The sequence below is a fragment of the Asterias rubens genome, chromosome 15 (genome assembly GCF_902459465.1).
Source record: "Asterias rubens chromosome 15, eAstRub1.3, whole genome shotgun sequence".
Lineage (NCBI taxonomy): Eukaryota > Metazoa > Echinodermata > Asteroidea > Forcipulatida > Asteriidae > Asterias > Asterias rubens.
In genome coordinates this window covers 4293275-4310490 of record NC_047076.1, presented here as the reverse complement: position 1 = coordinate 4310490, position 17216 = coordinate 4293275, and the positions used below count along the sequence as shown (strand labels likewise).

At 40.9% G+C, this 17216-nt stretch overlaps 1 protein-coding gene across 1 annotated transcript; it reads left to right on the top strand.

Annotated features, from left to right (window-relative positions):
• The first annotated feature begins 1426 nt into the window (after positions 1-1426).
• On the top strand, positions 1427-17011 carry LOC117299853 (ELL-associated factor 2-like). The gene is made up of 8 exons (XM_033783407.1): positions 1427-1582; positions 2783-3192; positions 4913-5007; positions 6428-6564; positions 8033-8199; positions 8597-8851; positions 9473-9550; positions 10031-17011. The coding sequence occupies exons 2-8, from the start codon at positions 3081-3083 to the stop codon at positions 10072-10074; spliced, it is 888 nt and encodes a 295-aa protein (XP_033639298.1). The 5' UTR covers positions 1427-1582; positions 2783-3080; the 3' UTR covers positions 10075-17011.
• The last annotated feature ends 205 nt before the right edge of the window (positions 17012-17216 follow it).

Below are 17216 nucleotides of genomic sequence, written 5' to 3'. Positions count from 1 at the left end.
CAGACATACCGGGTAAATTTCCATTGTTTACGTAGTTCTGAACATGCGCATAATAATTCTGAGAACAATGGATTTACCCGGTAAGTCTGCTGCCCTCTATCGTCCCAGAAAGTCTCTCATTCACCGACAGCGCGCGCACCGACTCACCTGACTTATAGTCCACTCACCGCCCCTACCCGGAGAAAGTGAGTGGACTATAAGTCGGGTGAGTCGGTGCGCGCGCTGTCGGTGAATTGGCCGCGGTGTGCGTGAAAAGGAAACGAGAAACGTCTTACACCAAGACTAGGTCTGTGTTGAAGCCACTGACCTCATTACTATAATAAGCGAAGAGTTCCCACGGTCATCAGCTCATTACCATAATGCCCGCGAAAGACGAGACATGTTTACATCACACAAGGTCGTGATAAGGGAAGTGCGTGATTGGACGTCAAAATGAATAATTCATTTGCCTCACATCCTGTGTTGTCTGATAGGTCTGACGAAAGATATACATATTCATGGCTGCATACTAGCATATCCGAGAGCCCCCCCCCCCCCATTTTTTCCACTTGTGGAAATTTTTCAATACAACACATTAAACCCGGAAGTTACAGACCCGACAAGGCTGTCGGCCTTACGGCCTCCGCATGCGGTTAGTGGTACGAGTGCGGATGACTTGTGTGCACGTCGTACGATGTGACAGTGTGTATACGGGTGGGTCATGCGGTGTGATCGCACTCACCACACACAGGGTATACGGGTGGGTTTACAGCAGCGTCTTTTCGGAGCGAATAATGCGACTGCCTTGAGCAAGGCTATTATTGAATATGTAGTTGGGGATACCATTATTGAACGTGTAGTTGGGGGAAATTATTGAACGTATAGTTGGGAAACAAATTATTGAATGTGTAGAATTTGAGTTCAATAATATTAGTCGTCGAAGTTGCGAGAGAATAATGGAGGAAAAAACGCCCTTGGCTCTAGAACAAATTTTGAAATTTGGGTTGTCTACTTTTTCGACCACCAGTCACTGGCAAAAAGTAAATTCCAAATTTCTGCTGGTAGAAATTTGGTTTGGTGCAAATGTAAAATCCTAATTTCTATTAGGAAGAACAAATTTTGAAATTTGGGTTGTCTACTTTTCGACCGCCAGTCATTTGTAAAAAGTAACTTCAAATTTTCTGCTCGCAGAAATAGAAGATTTTGAAAAAATAGTTTTACTTGAAATTAAACTCTCATTTTCTACTATCAAAATTGCGTTGTCCACTTTGGTCCTCCTTACGTACCTCTCCTAGTCAGACAATAACGAAGACAGGGGGGGCCAGTGTAGGCCCCTCCCTCATTTTGATGAATTAACACAAGAGGGCGGACTTTCAAGATTTTGCTTGATCGTCTTACACATACGACGAACGTATGCGTATTTTGCGCAGTGCTAGTGGCTGGCGTACATGCATTCAGTGTGTGCACACGACATACGTCCGTCCGTCCGTACACGTATGTGCCGTGCCTTCATTTTAACACCCCCACCCAAAACACACTAGCTACTAGCAGAAACGACGCGGGTTCGAATGGTCGAAGGCTGTACTTTGGTGACAACCATACGGTGTGTATTTTCATGACTTTTCCTAAATTAAACTAATGTTTTACCCGTGTTTCTGTAACATATTGTGATATTAAGTAAATGTTGTTATTATTGCAGAAAGTATTTGTGTATATTTTTTACCAGAATTTAGTAAGAATCACAGCAGACTGTTGTTGAGTTTCAAAGAATCAATTCAACTATGTACATGTACATGTACACTGTACATACATGGATGCTGGTCATCTCGCCTCAGCCAGCTCGCCCGGCAAACTTTGTTTGATAGAGTGCAACATTGTCATGGGGCGAGCTGGGTTGGGTGCGAGCTGGTTAGGGGGGCGAGAATCGAGATGATCGGGTGGAAAGTTGTCATTTTAGCTGTTGACTTGTTTAGGGTACATGTATTGTCTTTTTGGCTACACCGCGGACCATGCCCCATAAACATTAGCCAGCCCGCATGCAGCAGCCAGCCCTGCACATTATGCATTGTGACAATGTGTGTGCGCCCGGCGCCAGACCTCACTCCCCGAAACCCTCGAAACCAGATTGTATAAACAGCTGGACCCACAAGGCATCTGTTCTCTCGTTCCAAGCAGAAATAAGATAAGAACTAGACGCTGGGTGGACATGATCAACGGAAACCGAGAATGTCTCAAAAATCCTCATTTTTTAGCCGGAAAAATTTCAGTACAATTTCACGCCTGGTGTTATCTTAAACATAATATGGAGAGGCCAGTTGGCAGTTTTGAAGGTAATTCGTTTGGTTTCTCCGTCATTTTGGGGCATTTCGGGTGTGACATGTATATGATATTTTTATGAAATGTTGCCCTTACCACAGAAAACGTGCAGTTTTGGCTGGGGCGCTAGTATGACAGAAAATGTCAAAATTTCGAAAAAGGAATTTAGCGCCCCAGTTACTGGGTCTATGTGACATGGTAGTTTGGCTGGTTACCTTATTCTGGTTATCAAAATTGTATTGTGTGGCTTACCTTAAAAAAAAATGTTGACCTGGCGCCAATCATAGTCGTACTGACAAGCTGATATTGTCACAATTAACGCATCGGCCTGATTTGCGTGCTCTGACCCAATAAAATGCTAAATTGTGCATGAGGAGGAGGTCGCTGGCTGACCCTGTCTGTTACGAATATTTTGTGAATTTGATTATTATTTAGTTTTCTTTATGTTTTGTAATTGTTGCTTGTTTCGTTTTGTTTTTAACTATAGAAAGTGGAAGGGTCACTACATAGCAATTTCTACGGTTCACAACTGATGAAAGTTTGCTAGCAACATGTACACCCACAAGTTACAACAGCGTGTTTTATACAAGGAATGTTTCATCTGGAATCATTGCACAGTAAAACAACATGATTTGTGATTTGCACACATAAACTAAGTATAAATCATAAACTGTTCTAACCAATGGACAGCTAGCACAAAAAAAGCACTGTACATACACAAGTAGACGGTTGACAGTGGTTGAGCAATTCTAACTAAACTGTTTGGTAGACGGATATTGTGTACGATGGACAAAACCAGCAGCAGTCCCACAGCGCTGTTTGGAACAGAGTCCCACCAGCTGAAACTTGGGAGAAGTTTTGACAGGGACAGACACAGGGCTTTTCACACAGTACGATGTAAGTATTACATGGTGATGTTTTAGTTGGGGATGTGGGCAAAGAGTAACTAATGAGCTGGTACAATGATCCGTCTCAGATCTGACAAACCGCTGACTAAAGCTCACCCCCTCCCCCCACATTCCACATCTCTTCACAAATCTGACAAGCTAACGATTTACACGATGTGTTGGGAGGGAGGGTGGTAGGGCCACTGATTTTCCGTTTCAGAAAAGTGCAAATTCCGTTTGGCAAAAACATGAATTCCGTTTCAGGCACAAAAAATTCCGTTTCATGTTTTTTTAATTAGATAAAAGGTTGTTTAATACCCAGGGACACACTTATAAAAATCAATTTGAGATAAGTTGCACTGTTGACTTCGTAAAATGTTCATTTGAACTGACAAATTTAAAAAAAATACTTTTTTTTATAATTGTGGATTATTTTGTATACTGCTGTTCTAAAAAGGTTGCACTGTGACTGCAGTATCAATGCACATGATGTGATAGACTTGATTCCAAGTCTAAAACTGCAGTTGATTCTCTGCATCAGCCACATTGTAGGCTAATGACAGGAGTGTATCCACAAGAGGGCGCTGTTTCAGCATGATCAAAGACTTGGGAACAAGTCTATGGACGTGACCATTCTCCATCCACAAACAAAATGTCAGCCATTTTGTTTTCGCTTTGGCGACAGAATGTTGACAGTTTACGGTTTTATTTTAGACCTTTCCGAGATGAAAAAACATTGTATGTGTTCTTATAGATCATAGGTAAGCTAGTTTGTGTATTATTGTTGGTAAAAGAGAGGGAGAAAATGCAATTTGGGTGAACAAAAAATGTTTAAAACGTGCCGCGAATAATGCCCTTCGCTTAACCATGTTAACAACGTGTGTACATCATGTGTGTGAACATTGAGGATGGTGTGAAGTAGAACAGAATGATCCACGGTTACGATCTCGTACTTTTTAATGGTCTGATTTCTGATGCCTTTTTAGTTTAACAAAAAGAATCTTAATAAACAATGCAATTTCAATAGTTTTGGCGTCAAGAAAAAAAAAAAAAAAAAAAAAATCAAATTTTCTGAAATCCCGTTTTCCGTTTCAAAGGGCGGATTCCGCGAATTCCGTCCGTTTTCCGCGATCGCGGAAAATCAGTGGCCCTAGGGTGGGTGGTTGAGGTTGAGCTATTTAAGCCTGGGCGACTAGTGAAATTTACACCTCGACTAGTCGTGCTTCGATTAGTTGCGACTTTGACAATTACGTCGCGACTAGTTTTTAATTTAATAGATGTTAAGTTTACATCGGGATGAAGAATATTCATTTTGGTTTACCCATATACACTGATGTGTGTAAGGACTGTTAGTATACTCTGTAGTTTTTATTTCCCAAGACCTAGGCCTACCCAAGATGCATTGCGACATATTGTTTGCCAAAGGCGCAGTATAGTACAGTTAATGCTGAAAGGGTTGAAGGATTGTGTCACTGATGTCTGATTGTGTTTTGTAAGCAAATTATGTAAGCAAATTATGTTGTCGTCTTGAGCAAAGACACAATTTGTTTACCAAGCAGGAAGTTGCGACAATGTTAGTAGTCATGGCGGCATGATTAACCCAGTGTTTGGAAAACGGTAGTCATGACTCGACTAAGCAAACAGCAGTCACGACTTGTGAGTATTAAAGAAGGCCTAAATTACTCGACATAGACTATTAATCAACCATTCGAACTCTAATTCTAATTCAGATGATTTTAAACCAGCATCGATAGACCATACAAAAGAAGCATTACTAGAGGTCGGTGAAGGTCACGAGGTCAACATCACGCTACCGAACGTAGAGGTAAGAAAGACTGATGACAGAATAAGATCTTCTTAGTTGCTTAATTGGTTAGTTAACCAATGAAGCAGAGGATTGTAAACAACATATCCCATTTTCATGAAGCTGTTTTTAAAAGCAAATTATTCTGCTTAGCTACATGTAGTTTCTTGTCTAAGAAGGAGTTTACTGGGGTACCAGTTTTGTTATATTAAACCATTTCATCTGCATTTTTTCAACTGTTTTAAAACACCCTCTACCAAGTCTCCTGTTTGCAATCATGTCAAGGTCCCACTTTCACTCCACATGTACACCACATGTAAGCTTGGGCGATATTGATTTATTTTATTCACGATATATCGCCGACAATATATCGCGATATTCGATATAATCGCAATTAATTAAATTTGACATCATCAGTCTTCAAACTCCAAGTGAAAGTTGTAGAAGAGACAGTCATAGCATAAGAGAGTCATAGCATAAGTGTTCTAATGACCTATTCTTCTGGTTTTACTCCAAACCTATGGGGTGCGAGATGTCTCAGCTAGCAAATACATCGCGATATTTAATCAATATCGCGATATATCGCGATTATTGCGATATATCGCGATATATCGCGATATATTGATATTTCGATTAAAACCAAATCCATCGGATATCGAAATCATTTCCAAATTAATATCTCGATATTCGATAATATCGTGATATCGCCCAAGCTTAACCACATGCACATTCCTTCAGTTTTATAACCTTGCATTGCTTGGTGTATGGTGTGTGCACACACACCCAGTTCAGTCTACACTCACAGTTGTTGTAACAAATAATTACAGTTACTCTCAAATCAAGAATTGTCTTTATTTCTGTCATTGTTCGTAGCTATAAATTATAATTATAGGATCAGCAACACTTTCTGGTAATTAAAGGATTTGGGTATCTTTTGTGACACAAAGCACAATGGACACAGATTTACATTAAACTTACACAGTTTGAAGATAATGATAGTAGAAAGCTTCTCTTATAATACTACTTTTGAGAAATTAGCAAAATAATGTCGCGAATAATGCTAAAATAAATTTCTTCTCACTGAGACGTAAATTGGTTTATTGAATTTCTTCACTCAGTTCTCAAACACTACAGCACCTCAGCAAGTAATATGTATTTTTAAGGGAAGCTTTCTACCATCATTATCTTCAAACTGTGTGAGTTTAATGTAAATCTGTGGACAGAACCAGCCATCGATTTCACCAAACCCTTCCTAAGTTAGGATTAATCTTAGGACTTAGGACGAGTAAAGTTCCGTATCCTAATACGTAGGACGCATATAACCCATCCTAAGTTAGGGGGGGGGGTTACTCGTCCTAACTCGAGATAGGATTAATCCTAGCGTTTCGTGAAATCGGCTGCAGACCCTTAACTAGTAGCTTCCGATTTGTTTATCTTACAGAGTAAAGGTACTGCATATACTAAGTTCAAAGGTTCTAAGAGGCCTCTACAGAAGGACTGTGTACTGATATATGACCACAGGACTGGGGAGTTCACATTGGAACGACTGACCTGTAATATGCAGGTCAAGAAACAAAGGTCAGCAGAATTTCTTACAAGTAAAACAAGGACAGATAATTTAGGGAGAAAGAAAACGTGTCAGAGGTCAGCAGAATTTCTTACAAGTAAAACAAGGACAGATAATATAGGGAGAAAGAAAAAGTGTCGGAGGTCAGCAGAATTTCTTACAAGTAAAACAAGGACAGATAATTTAGGGAGGAAGAAAAAGTGTCGGAGGTCAGCAGAATTTCTTACAAGTAAAACAAGGACAGATAATTTAGGGAGGAAGAAAAAGTGTCAGAGGTCAGCAGAATTTCTTACAAGTAAAACAAGGACAGATAATTTAGGGAGAAAGAAAAAGTGTCAGAGGTCAGCAGAATTTCTTACAATTAAAACAAGGACAGATAATTTAAGGAGAAAGAAAAAGTGTCAGAGGTCAGCAGAATTTCTTACAAGTAAAACAAGGACAGATAATTTAAGGAGAAAGAAAAAGTGTCAGAGGTCAGCAGAATTTCTTACGAGTAAAACAAGGACAGATAATTCAGGGAGAAAGAAAAAGTGTGTTTGTGTCCAAACCTGTAGTTTTGTGTTTCTCGCAGCACAGTATCTGTAGACTTCTTGAGTCATTCACCGGAAATGTCCTCTTTCATCAAATCTCATTCCTAGTTGTTGTAGACCTTTCCATTGTTAAAGGCAGTGGACACTATTGGTAAATGTCAAAGACTAGCCTTCACAGCTGGTGTATCTCAACATAAAATAATAAACCTGTAAAAATTTGAGCTCAATCGGTCATCCAACTTGCGAGATAATAATGAAAGAAAAAAACACCCTTGTCACATGAAGTTGTGTGCGTTTAGATGGTTGATTTCAAGACCTCAAGTTCTAAATCTGAGGTCTCGAAATAAAATTCGTGAGAAAATTACTTCTTTCTCTAAAGCTTTGGCACTTCAGAGGGAGCCGTTTCTCACAATGCTTTATACCATCAACCTCTCCTTATTACTTGTCACCAAGTAAGGTTTTATGCCAATAATTATTTTGAGTAATTACCAATAGTGTCCACTGCCTTTAATAAACAAAGTGCGCCGGTTGGCATGGCCAGCCGAATGTTAGCAAAACAATCAATCGTGTTAAACAAAAAATGTGACAAAATTTAACATTTTCTGTAAATGTTCATGAGCTGAAATATCTCTTATCATTTATTGATTTGTTTCCAACAAATTCAACACATTTAAAAAAAAATTGTCTACAAACTATGGCTATCTGTTTTTAAATTGTATTATGGCTTTCCATAGTTATCCAACCGCATTTGGTAAAAACTTGGGGTGTGACCTTGCTACAGACCCCTTGCATAACGCTAAACGTTACAGGGACGCTGAGGTCACACGCACGGTTTTACAAACACAAAGAACAGCTATCGTCCAATCATTTGCCTCCTTTTTATCATTTGACATCACATGCAAGGGGTCTATAGCCATGATAGAAGAGTCTATATCATTATCGTACACAGGGAAGAAGGCACCAGTAAAGCCCAGCTCTCCAGCCGGCCATTATCTAGCCTAGATCCAAGTAACCTCAGGAACTCACCTAACTTCTTGGGATCGACAAGCTCCAAAGGCAAGAAGGGTGAACTATCCACCATGAGTTCGGCACTCACAACTCCGGACACAGAGCAAGGTATTCCGTCAAAATTGTCTCCTTCTTAAGCCGTGTTCCCGTTGGATTTTTTCTTCCACTGCACGTGGATAGTTACCGTGACTGGCTTTGGTGTAATTCTATCGTGCGTTCCCACCTGGACTTTATTCCGCAACGTTTGCATAGCAGTTTACAGCGTAGAGCTTTTCCCATTGGAATTTTAGAGGCCCTGTAAGATTACCATGGCTGCGTGAGAGTCTTTCTGCGACTTGTTTAGGCCTGATAGTTTTACATCATGGCTGCGGTTAGTTGACAGAGCGTTACTAAGTTTCAATAATCCAATTTATTGTTCAACTAATTACCTGTGACTATCGACATGTCTGTATCTTTACCCTGACTCAGTATGAAATAAATTCTGTTGACATTATTATTCCCACAGGAGGTGAGATCTCCCCCCTGCAGCCCTCACCCCTAGCCCCTTCCCCTCACACCCCACCATCCCATCATGTTTCATCCAACCATGAGGACACAGACTCGTCTGGTAGCTACTTCACCGATAGTGAGAGTGAGGATAACGCTCCTAGTCAGAAGAGTAGTGGGACTGGGAGTAGCTCCAGCGATGACGAAGATGGTCAAGAAATGAGTAGTCAGATGATGAAGAATGGAACGCTCACTTCTACTCACTCCCACCATGGTGAGTACGAGATCAGGGGTCGATTTCACAAAGAGTTAGGACTCGTCTTATCTCAAGTACTTAAGATTAATCTTAAGGTCTGCATGCTACAGTGCAGGGTTGGGACTCGTCCTATGTCCTAAGATTAGTCTTAAGTTTGGAAGAGTTTTGTGAAATGGACGACAGTCTCATAAAAGCTACTCAGTACTCAATAAAAAGTGTGCTCTATTGAGACTGAGTCTAATTCGTTGTAGAAAAAGCAACTTTGTTTTCAAAGTTTTTTTAGATGAACCCCCGATGAATATCAAGTGTTGCCGCCAGGACAAGGTTTTTTACCTGCCTTAATCCACCTTGTTGAATATGGGCGTTGGGAACAAAGCATGGGGTTACATTTGTTGACAAACCGTAGAGACTTAAGTCGTTATCTACTTGCAAACTATCTACTAGGAGATTCAACATTTTTGTATTGATTTTGACATTTTGCACAATATAAATGAGTTAGTGTATTTATTTTATGTGCCGTTGTAGCGTTCTTTTTACATATCATGACTGGCCTTTGAAATTGTTCTGATAGGCAACCGTCATTAACACCGAGACCGTAACAAAATTATTAGTTTTGTTGTTGATGTTTTTTTCCCACAGGAAAGTCCAGGAGTCCACCCATGTCAAAGCTTCTCTCTGTTCATCAGGACAATGCACAGTATATCCGCAGTCAACTCAGTAAGTACATGATCTTGTTTTTCAGGGCTAAAATTTTCAGTGGCAAGCCAGTAAATGGGCGGGAAAAGATGAAATAGTTGTCCAATAAGCTTCCAATCATTATCCATATTGGACAGGCCGGCCAAATGCTAGTTAAAACACCTAGGTGAGAGGCAGAGACAGAAAACACTGAGCCAACACGATTGCCCTCACCTCCTATGTCACTTCAATCAAAATTGCAGAGGGTTTGGGAGTCTAAGGGATGCCAACAGTTGAAGGTGATATTTTGTATAAAACAGCAGGCTTTATACTTCTTTGAGGCAACAGAGGCGATTACCTCCATGCCCCCTGATCATTGCCTCGGCCCTTGAAATGCTCAAGTAGAAATTAACAATTTCCTTATAGGGTGTCATTTACCAAAAGGAAAATGCCTTGGCGCACATGCCCTTTCAAAAACGAAGCATACATGCATTAACTATGTTTTGTTGTCTGTTTGGTTAGGTCGAGATCTACAGCTGAGTGAGTCGGATTCAGACAGTGACTAACACAACAATGTGGATAGAGACCTTAGCAAGCTGAAAACTCACTTTGGATGGGTATTTATGCAGTCAGTTATGTTACTAACTCTAACATCAAATGATTTTGAGATGAACAGTGCTACAATTAAATGCCAGCGATGATTATAAACATGCGCAGATTTTCCCGAACAGTTAAACAGAGGATTTTTGGGGGTTGTGTGTGTTTGTGGGTGGTTTATATCGCAAGGTGTCAAGTTGAGAAAAGTCATCAGACGGGTGTTGCTTAACTCGATGTATTGTTTTAAGCAGGAGCTTGGGAATTTCTAGCTAGCTAGGACAAATAAGGGTGGAAGGGGCTGGAAGCAACAAATAAATTCAAACTTTATCGGGGATATTTTTTTGAAACTCCAATTCCAGACCTTCATTGCTTTTTCTTACATAATCAGAATTGCGATAGACTGAATGGCTGTTGCAATTGTTTTAAGTGTTCTCAGAACCGAAGTGAGCTTAAAGGGTTTGTGTACTTTTTGTAAGACACTAAACACAAACATCAACATATTTACATTCAAATTACATGGTTCATAGATATGACAGAAAATCTGCTTAGATTTAGCGATGTTTAAGCTTAGCACTGTTAAAGCTTATCATCATTGACAGTTATAAAAAAATCAGTTCAAATTATTGCTATGTTCAGTACTTTCCATTTTGTTTCCTTTAATACATTTCTTGTGTAAATACTCAACCTGTGAAAGTTTCAGAATACTCAACCTGTGAAAGATTGCAGCACATGTTTTTGTTGAATATACTGGGGTGAGAAACTTCAGACTTCTATCTGAACTCAACCTTGTTTATGTCTGCCTGGCGAGAAAAAAAGTAGTTGATAATTTTCTTTAAATACAAATGTTTATTGATATTAAAATAAATTTTAACCTAATAACAACCCCACAACTTTACTCTTAAAATTAATTTATTTGGTAAAATTGGCCCAAACAAGGGTAGTGCATCTTTAACAAAATACTTCATAATTGGCAAATTGTCAACTTTCACCTCTGTCAATGCCTTGGGAACTACTAGTCTGTTCAATCGTGCTGAGTCTTCCATGGATCAACAAATGCCCTCCTCTTGTCATTGACTTGTAAAAATGCCTTGCAAGCCGTGTTTAAATCTATGGTTGCTGCCAGTTGAAAGCAACATAGTTGAGTATTTTCTGTAATATTGTGGATCTTACAGTGTAGGTATGTTTTTAGAGGATGTAGCGCAGAGAAACTTTGTTCAGACGTAGCATTGGACATGAAAACTGTGAAATATAAGCGTACTAACATGTGAATTTCTGAAAGCAGTGTTCTGGTAGTAGCATTTAGTTGCAAGATTTGTGCAATTGTTGAAACCTGTGTGATTTGTTGGAGTTGCAGCCGACTATAGTCAACCGATTCCCAAACACGCAGCAGCCCCTCAGTCCACTTACCTAGTAGACGGGACGCGTATAATATCACACAGTGCAGTCAGAGTGTGGCAAGAACAATCAGTATTACTTGATTATCAGTCCAGCCCCTCATCACTCTGCCCGTCGCCGCTTTTATAGCATTTGGCCACGTGCACACGTGATTGCGCTAACCAATAGCACGCGCTATGCGGAGTCACTGCTTTTGGGATTGTTCCATTCCTCGCACAGGGGCGTTCTACCTCTGTTGCACTATGCGGAGTCACTGCTTTTGGGATCGTTCCATTCCTCGCACAGGGGCGTTCTACCTCTGTTGCGCCACAAAGCGTTCTGACAGGCCTGGAATGACCCCATCCAGATAAGCCGATATATATTTTATTAAAAGCAACAGAGTACACAAAAATAATCCAACCTTTTTTCTTTAATACAGGTACGAAAATAATACTTACTCTTTAAATGCTTAAAGAAAAGTAAAACAGCCTCCTCTTTTATCAAAACTTTACTTTAAAGAACCCTTATCAAAACTATACTTTAAAGAACTGTTATCAAAACTATAAATTTCAGGAAGAATTTCTTTGGCAATTAAATATTCACACACTGATTAATAAACTGATTAGTTACGCGAACGCAAAGACGGTGGAGAACATCCTTCAAAGGTTCCTAGGTGGCGACTGCGGCTTGCGTGGTCCCACGTTGTTCTGCTGTTGCACTTTCATGGTTTCCAGAGCTGTCATGCAGTCTACCAGCACGTCCTGATAGTACGTACGCTGCCTGGTCTCTTCATGAATCATCACTCCTCTTACATACGTTAGGGTCTTACTATGTTCCACGATGGTGGCCACCTCTGGGCACTGGGGGCGAAGACGCCGGATGCGGATGTACTGTTGGTCGGGGCCACTATTCCCTGATGGGCCGGATGGCGGGGTGGTCTTTGGGGCGATGGGGCGCACTGCCGTTACCGGGGCTCTCACTGGAGAAAAGCGGGGCTGCGAAGTCACCGATGCCTTGGGGGACGCAGAGCGTGGCCAAGACGCTTCCGGGGCCTTGACGGACGAAGAAGAAGGAGGTTGTGGCTCCTCTTTCGTGGCTTCTACTTGGACCTCCATCTGCTCTTCGTCTCCCTTAACTCCTCTATCTAGGCAAGGCAGCGATGAAACGATGCTGAGGGCATCGTCATCCCATTCCTCCTCATCTAAGGAGATGGGTGGAGTGGCGACACAGCCAGTGGCATTTTCTAGCGCAGCTGTTGGAGGAAAGGCTTCTTAACCAGCTCGGCCTCCTGATTCACTTCATCAGCAGGTGGATCTTCGTTGCTCTTGACAAATCTCCGTGCCTCGCGGGGCTTGGCGATGTCTTGTCCGGGCTCCTCCCTCACCAGGGGTTTCGCTTTAATCTCCGTGACCTCGTATACCTTCTCTGAGTGGTCCGTCTTTAATAATGGCGCCTCAGATTATCTCTTCTTTTATCCGCCCTCAATCGGCTCAACACGGACAGGTCCGTCCAATTCTTCACATTGTCCTACCTGCATTTGTCTCTGTTTTAATAAAACATAAGTAAATAAATGGTTTATTAAGTTTCTGTTGCCCTGGCAAAACATTGTACACATGATGGCACAGTTTTTTAATTCTTGTTTGGCAATCTGGTAGAAGAAGGTGAAGAGCCCCGCCATCTTGCTGCCATCATTTCTGTCTCTCTGTCATCTACTGCGCCATCGTGGAAAAACACGAGCCGATTGATGCTCAGTAAACAACTGGTTTATTTAGTTTTTGTTGCCCTGAATAAGTCTGGCAAAATAATGCATGCAGCCTCTGTGCACGTAGAATATTTTATCTTATATATTTGGAAATTTAAAAGATGTAAAATACCTCCACTTTGGGAAAAATACCCACATTGCATGCACTTTTCAGGTGTTTCGTGCATATTTGTTAATGAAAAAGTGATGGATTTTATCGATGAAGCTATAAAATGAAATATTTCTGGGAAGATCTACGCTTTTTGTCAACAAATATTGTACACATTCCTATAATCAGAAGTAGAGGCTTGAAAGTATTTGCCAAGTTTTTCTTGACTTCTTACTAGTTGGTAATACTTAGAGTAGTCCTCCTCCGTGCTGCATCAGTCCATGCAGGAAGTTTGTACTTACAATTCTTGGTTGCTCGGATTAGCCTGACGATGATGCCTTCCAAATTCTTCTCCTTATCTTTGAATGGCATTGGTTTGTGTTTTGGACAACATTTTTTATTTGTTTGACACGAATGAAGCGTGCTCAGATTGGCTGATTAAATTTGTTGGTTACCAGTGCGGTTTGATCTGTGTTACCATGGAATGGCTGTAGCATTGCATATAGAACAAGAAGTTGATACAGTGACAAATATTTTCTAGAAGATCTGTTTTCTTTTCATATTTGTAAATTTGACATTGTAATCATAATTAAAGGCTTGACATTGTTTGTCAAGTTCTTTAATTCTTAGTAGTTGGTATTACTTTGAGATTAGTCCTTCGTTCTCCCATCCCCAGTCCATGTCGTAACAGGTGGTCGTATCGTACAGCATGCTCTCCTGGTCAGAGTCCAAAAGGGAGTTGTCATCGGGCAATCCATGGCTGACTTTGACCAATTCTTGTCCCTGGCTGACATGGCCAATTCTTGACCCTGGCTGACATGGCAAACTCTTGTCCCTGGCTAACGTGGCCAATCCTTGTCCCTGCATGACGTGGCCAATTCTTTACCCTGGCAGATGTGGCCGATCCTTGACCCTGGCTGACGTGACAGATCCTTGTCCCTGGCTGACCTGGCTGATTCTTGACCCTGGCTGACTTCGGCCAATTTTTGTCCCTGGCTAACGTGGCCAATCCTTGTCCCTGCATGACGTGGCCAATTCTTTACCCTGGCAGATGTGGCCGATCCTTGACCCTGGCTGACGTGACAGATCCTTGTCATTGGCTGACCTGGCTGATTCTTGACCCTGGCTGACTTTGGCCAATTCTTGACCCTGGCTGACGTGGCCAATCCTTGTCCCTGGCTGGTCTCCAATGCTGACTATTAAAACGCCACTCGCTCTCAGGTTTTAATTGTATATTCGAAGGATTGTACCCTTTCAGAGGCAAAACGGCTATTGTGTCTTTGTCAAGAAAATTTAGGCGGTTTACCAGATTTCCCGCATTGTTTGGCATTCTATTTTAAACATGCTTTCCTGGTCAGAGTCAAAAATGGAGCTGTCCTAAGTCGGTTATGACACCTGAATTTGAAATTTCTGTACTCCTTGAAGCACTCACCGACGACATTGCAATAAAGTAAGCTGGCCTAGTCATGAAAACATTTGATAAAAAAGTCAGAGTTTGTCACAGGGATTGATAGGCTAATACAATCATCAACTCGTTTCGTTTTATATTTTCCTTAAGATTGCTATATCTTTACTGATTTCTTTACTGATTTCTTAATATAAAAGAGCAAACATGTGAACTGAACTAATTTTTCTGTAGTTATAAGTGTAAGAAGGGGGTGGGGGTCAAGTTCCTTGTACTGACGAGTAGTGTTTGGGGGGGGGGTCCGAAGCGAAAGCAAGATTAGTTGAAATGGTTGAAGTTCTATAATGGCACCCAAGTTTTGCTTCCTCTGTGCTCTTGGTTAATCTTTTGTTGCAATTGAAGTGACCTAACCTGCATTTGTCTCTGTTTTAATAAAACATAGAGTCCTCCAATAGGTAAATAAATGGTTTATTAAGTTTCTGTTGCTCTATCAAAACATTGTAAACATGATGGCACAGTTTTTTAATTCTTGTTTGGCAATCTGGTAGAAGAAGGTGAAGAGCCCCGCCATCTTGCTGCCATCATTTCTGTCTCTCTGTCATCTACTGCGCCATCGTGGAAAAACACGAGCCAATTGATGCTCAGTAAACAAATGGTTTATTTAGTTTTTGTTGCCCTGAATAAGTCTGGCAAAATAATGCATGCAGCCTCTGTGCACGTAGAATATTTTATCTTATATATTTGGAAATTTAAAAGATGTAAAATACCTCCATTTCGGGAAAAATACCCACATTGCATGCACTTTTCAGGTGTTTCGTGCATATTTGTTAATGAAAAAGTGATGGATTTTATCGATGAAGCTATAAAATGAAATATTTCTGGGAAGATCTACGCTCTTTGTCAACAAATATTGTACACATTCCTATAATCAGAAGTAGAGGCTTGAAAGTATTTGTCAAGTTTTTCTTGACTTCTTACTAGTTGGTAATACTTAGAGTAGTCCTCCTCCGTGCTGCATCAGTCCATGCAGGAAGTTTGTACTTACAATTCTTGATTGCTCGGATTAGCCTGACGATGATGCCTTCCAAATTCTTCTCCTTATCGTTGAATGGCATTGGTTTGTGTTTTGGACAACATTTTTTATTTGTTTGACACGAATGAAGCGTGCTCAGATTGGCTGATTAAATTTGTTGGTTACCAGTGCGGTTTGATCTGTGTTACCATGGAATGGCTGTAGCATTGCATATAGAACAAGAAGTTGATACAGTGACAAATATTTTCTAGAAGATCTGTTTTCTTTTCATATTTGTAAATTTGACATTGTAATCATAATTAAAGGCTTGACATTGTTTGTCAAGTTCTTTAATTCTTAGTAGTTGGTATTACTTTGAGATTAGTCCTTCGTTCTCCCATCCCCAGTCCATGTCATAACAGGTGGTCGTATCGTACAGCATGCTCTCCTGGTCAGAGTCCAAAAGGGAGTTGTCATCGGGCAATCCATGGCTGACTTTGACCAATTCTTGACCCTGGCTGACATGGCCAATTCTTGACCCTGGCTGACATGGCAAATTCTTGTCCCTGGCTAACGTGGCCAATCCTTGTCCCTGCATGACGTGGCCAATTCTTTACCCTGGCAGATTTGGCCAATCCTTGACCCTGGCTGACGTGACAGATCCTTGTCATTGGCTGACCTGGCTGATTCTTGACCCTGGCTGACTTTGGCCAATTCTTGACCCTGGCTGACGTGGCCAATCCTTGTCCCTGGCTGGTCTCCAATGCTGACTATTAAAACGCCACTCGCTCTCGGGTTTTAATTGTATATTCGAAGGATTGTACCCTTTCAGAGGCAAAACGGCTATTGTGTCTTTGTCAAGCAAATTTAGGCGGTTAACCAGATTTCCCGCATTGTTTGGCATTCTATTTAAAACATGCTTTCCTGGTCAGAGTCAAAAATGGAGCTGTCCTAAGTCGGTTATGACACCTGAATTTGAAATTTCTGTACTCCTTGAAGCACTCACTGACGACATTGCAATAAAGTAAGCTGGCCTAGTCATGAAAACATTTGATAAAAAAGTCAGAGTTTGTCACAGCGATTGATAGGCTAATACAATCATCAACTCGTTTCGTTTTATATTTTCCTTAAGATTGCTATATCTTTACTGATTTCTTTACTGATTTCTTAATATAAAAGAGCAGACACGTGAACTGAACTAATTTTTCTGTAGTTATAAGTGTAAGAAGGGGGTGGGGGTCAAGTTCCTTGTACTGACGAGTAGTGTTTGGGGGGGGGGGGGGGGGGGGTCCGAAGCGAAAGCAAGATTAGTTGAAATGGTTGAAGTTCTATAATGGCACCCAAGTTTTGCTTCCTCGGTGCTCTTGGTTAATCTTTTGTTGCAATTGAAGTGACCTAACCTGCATTTGTCTCTGTTTTAATAAAACAGAGACTCCTCCCATAGGTAAATAAATGGTTTATTAAGTTTCT

Bases quoted from the DNA above. Each gene is read 5' to 3' on its own strand.
- LOC117299853 (XM_033783407.1), top strand. From the start codon at position 3,081: ATGGACAAAACCAGCAGCAGTCCCACAGCGCTGTTTGGAACAGAGTCC. The intron at 8,852-9,472 runs GTGAGTACGAGA...TTTTTCCCACAG, and splicing joins TTCTACTCACTCCCACCATG to GAAAGTCCAGGAGTCCACCC. The intron at 9,551-10,030 runs GTAAGTACATGA...CTGTTTGGTTAG, and splicing joins GTATATCCGCAGTCAACTCA to GTCGAGATCTACAGCTGAGT.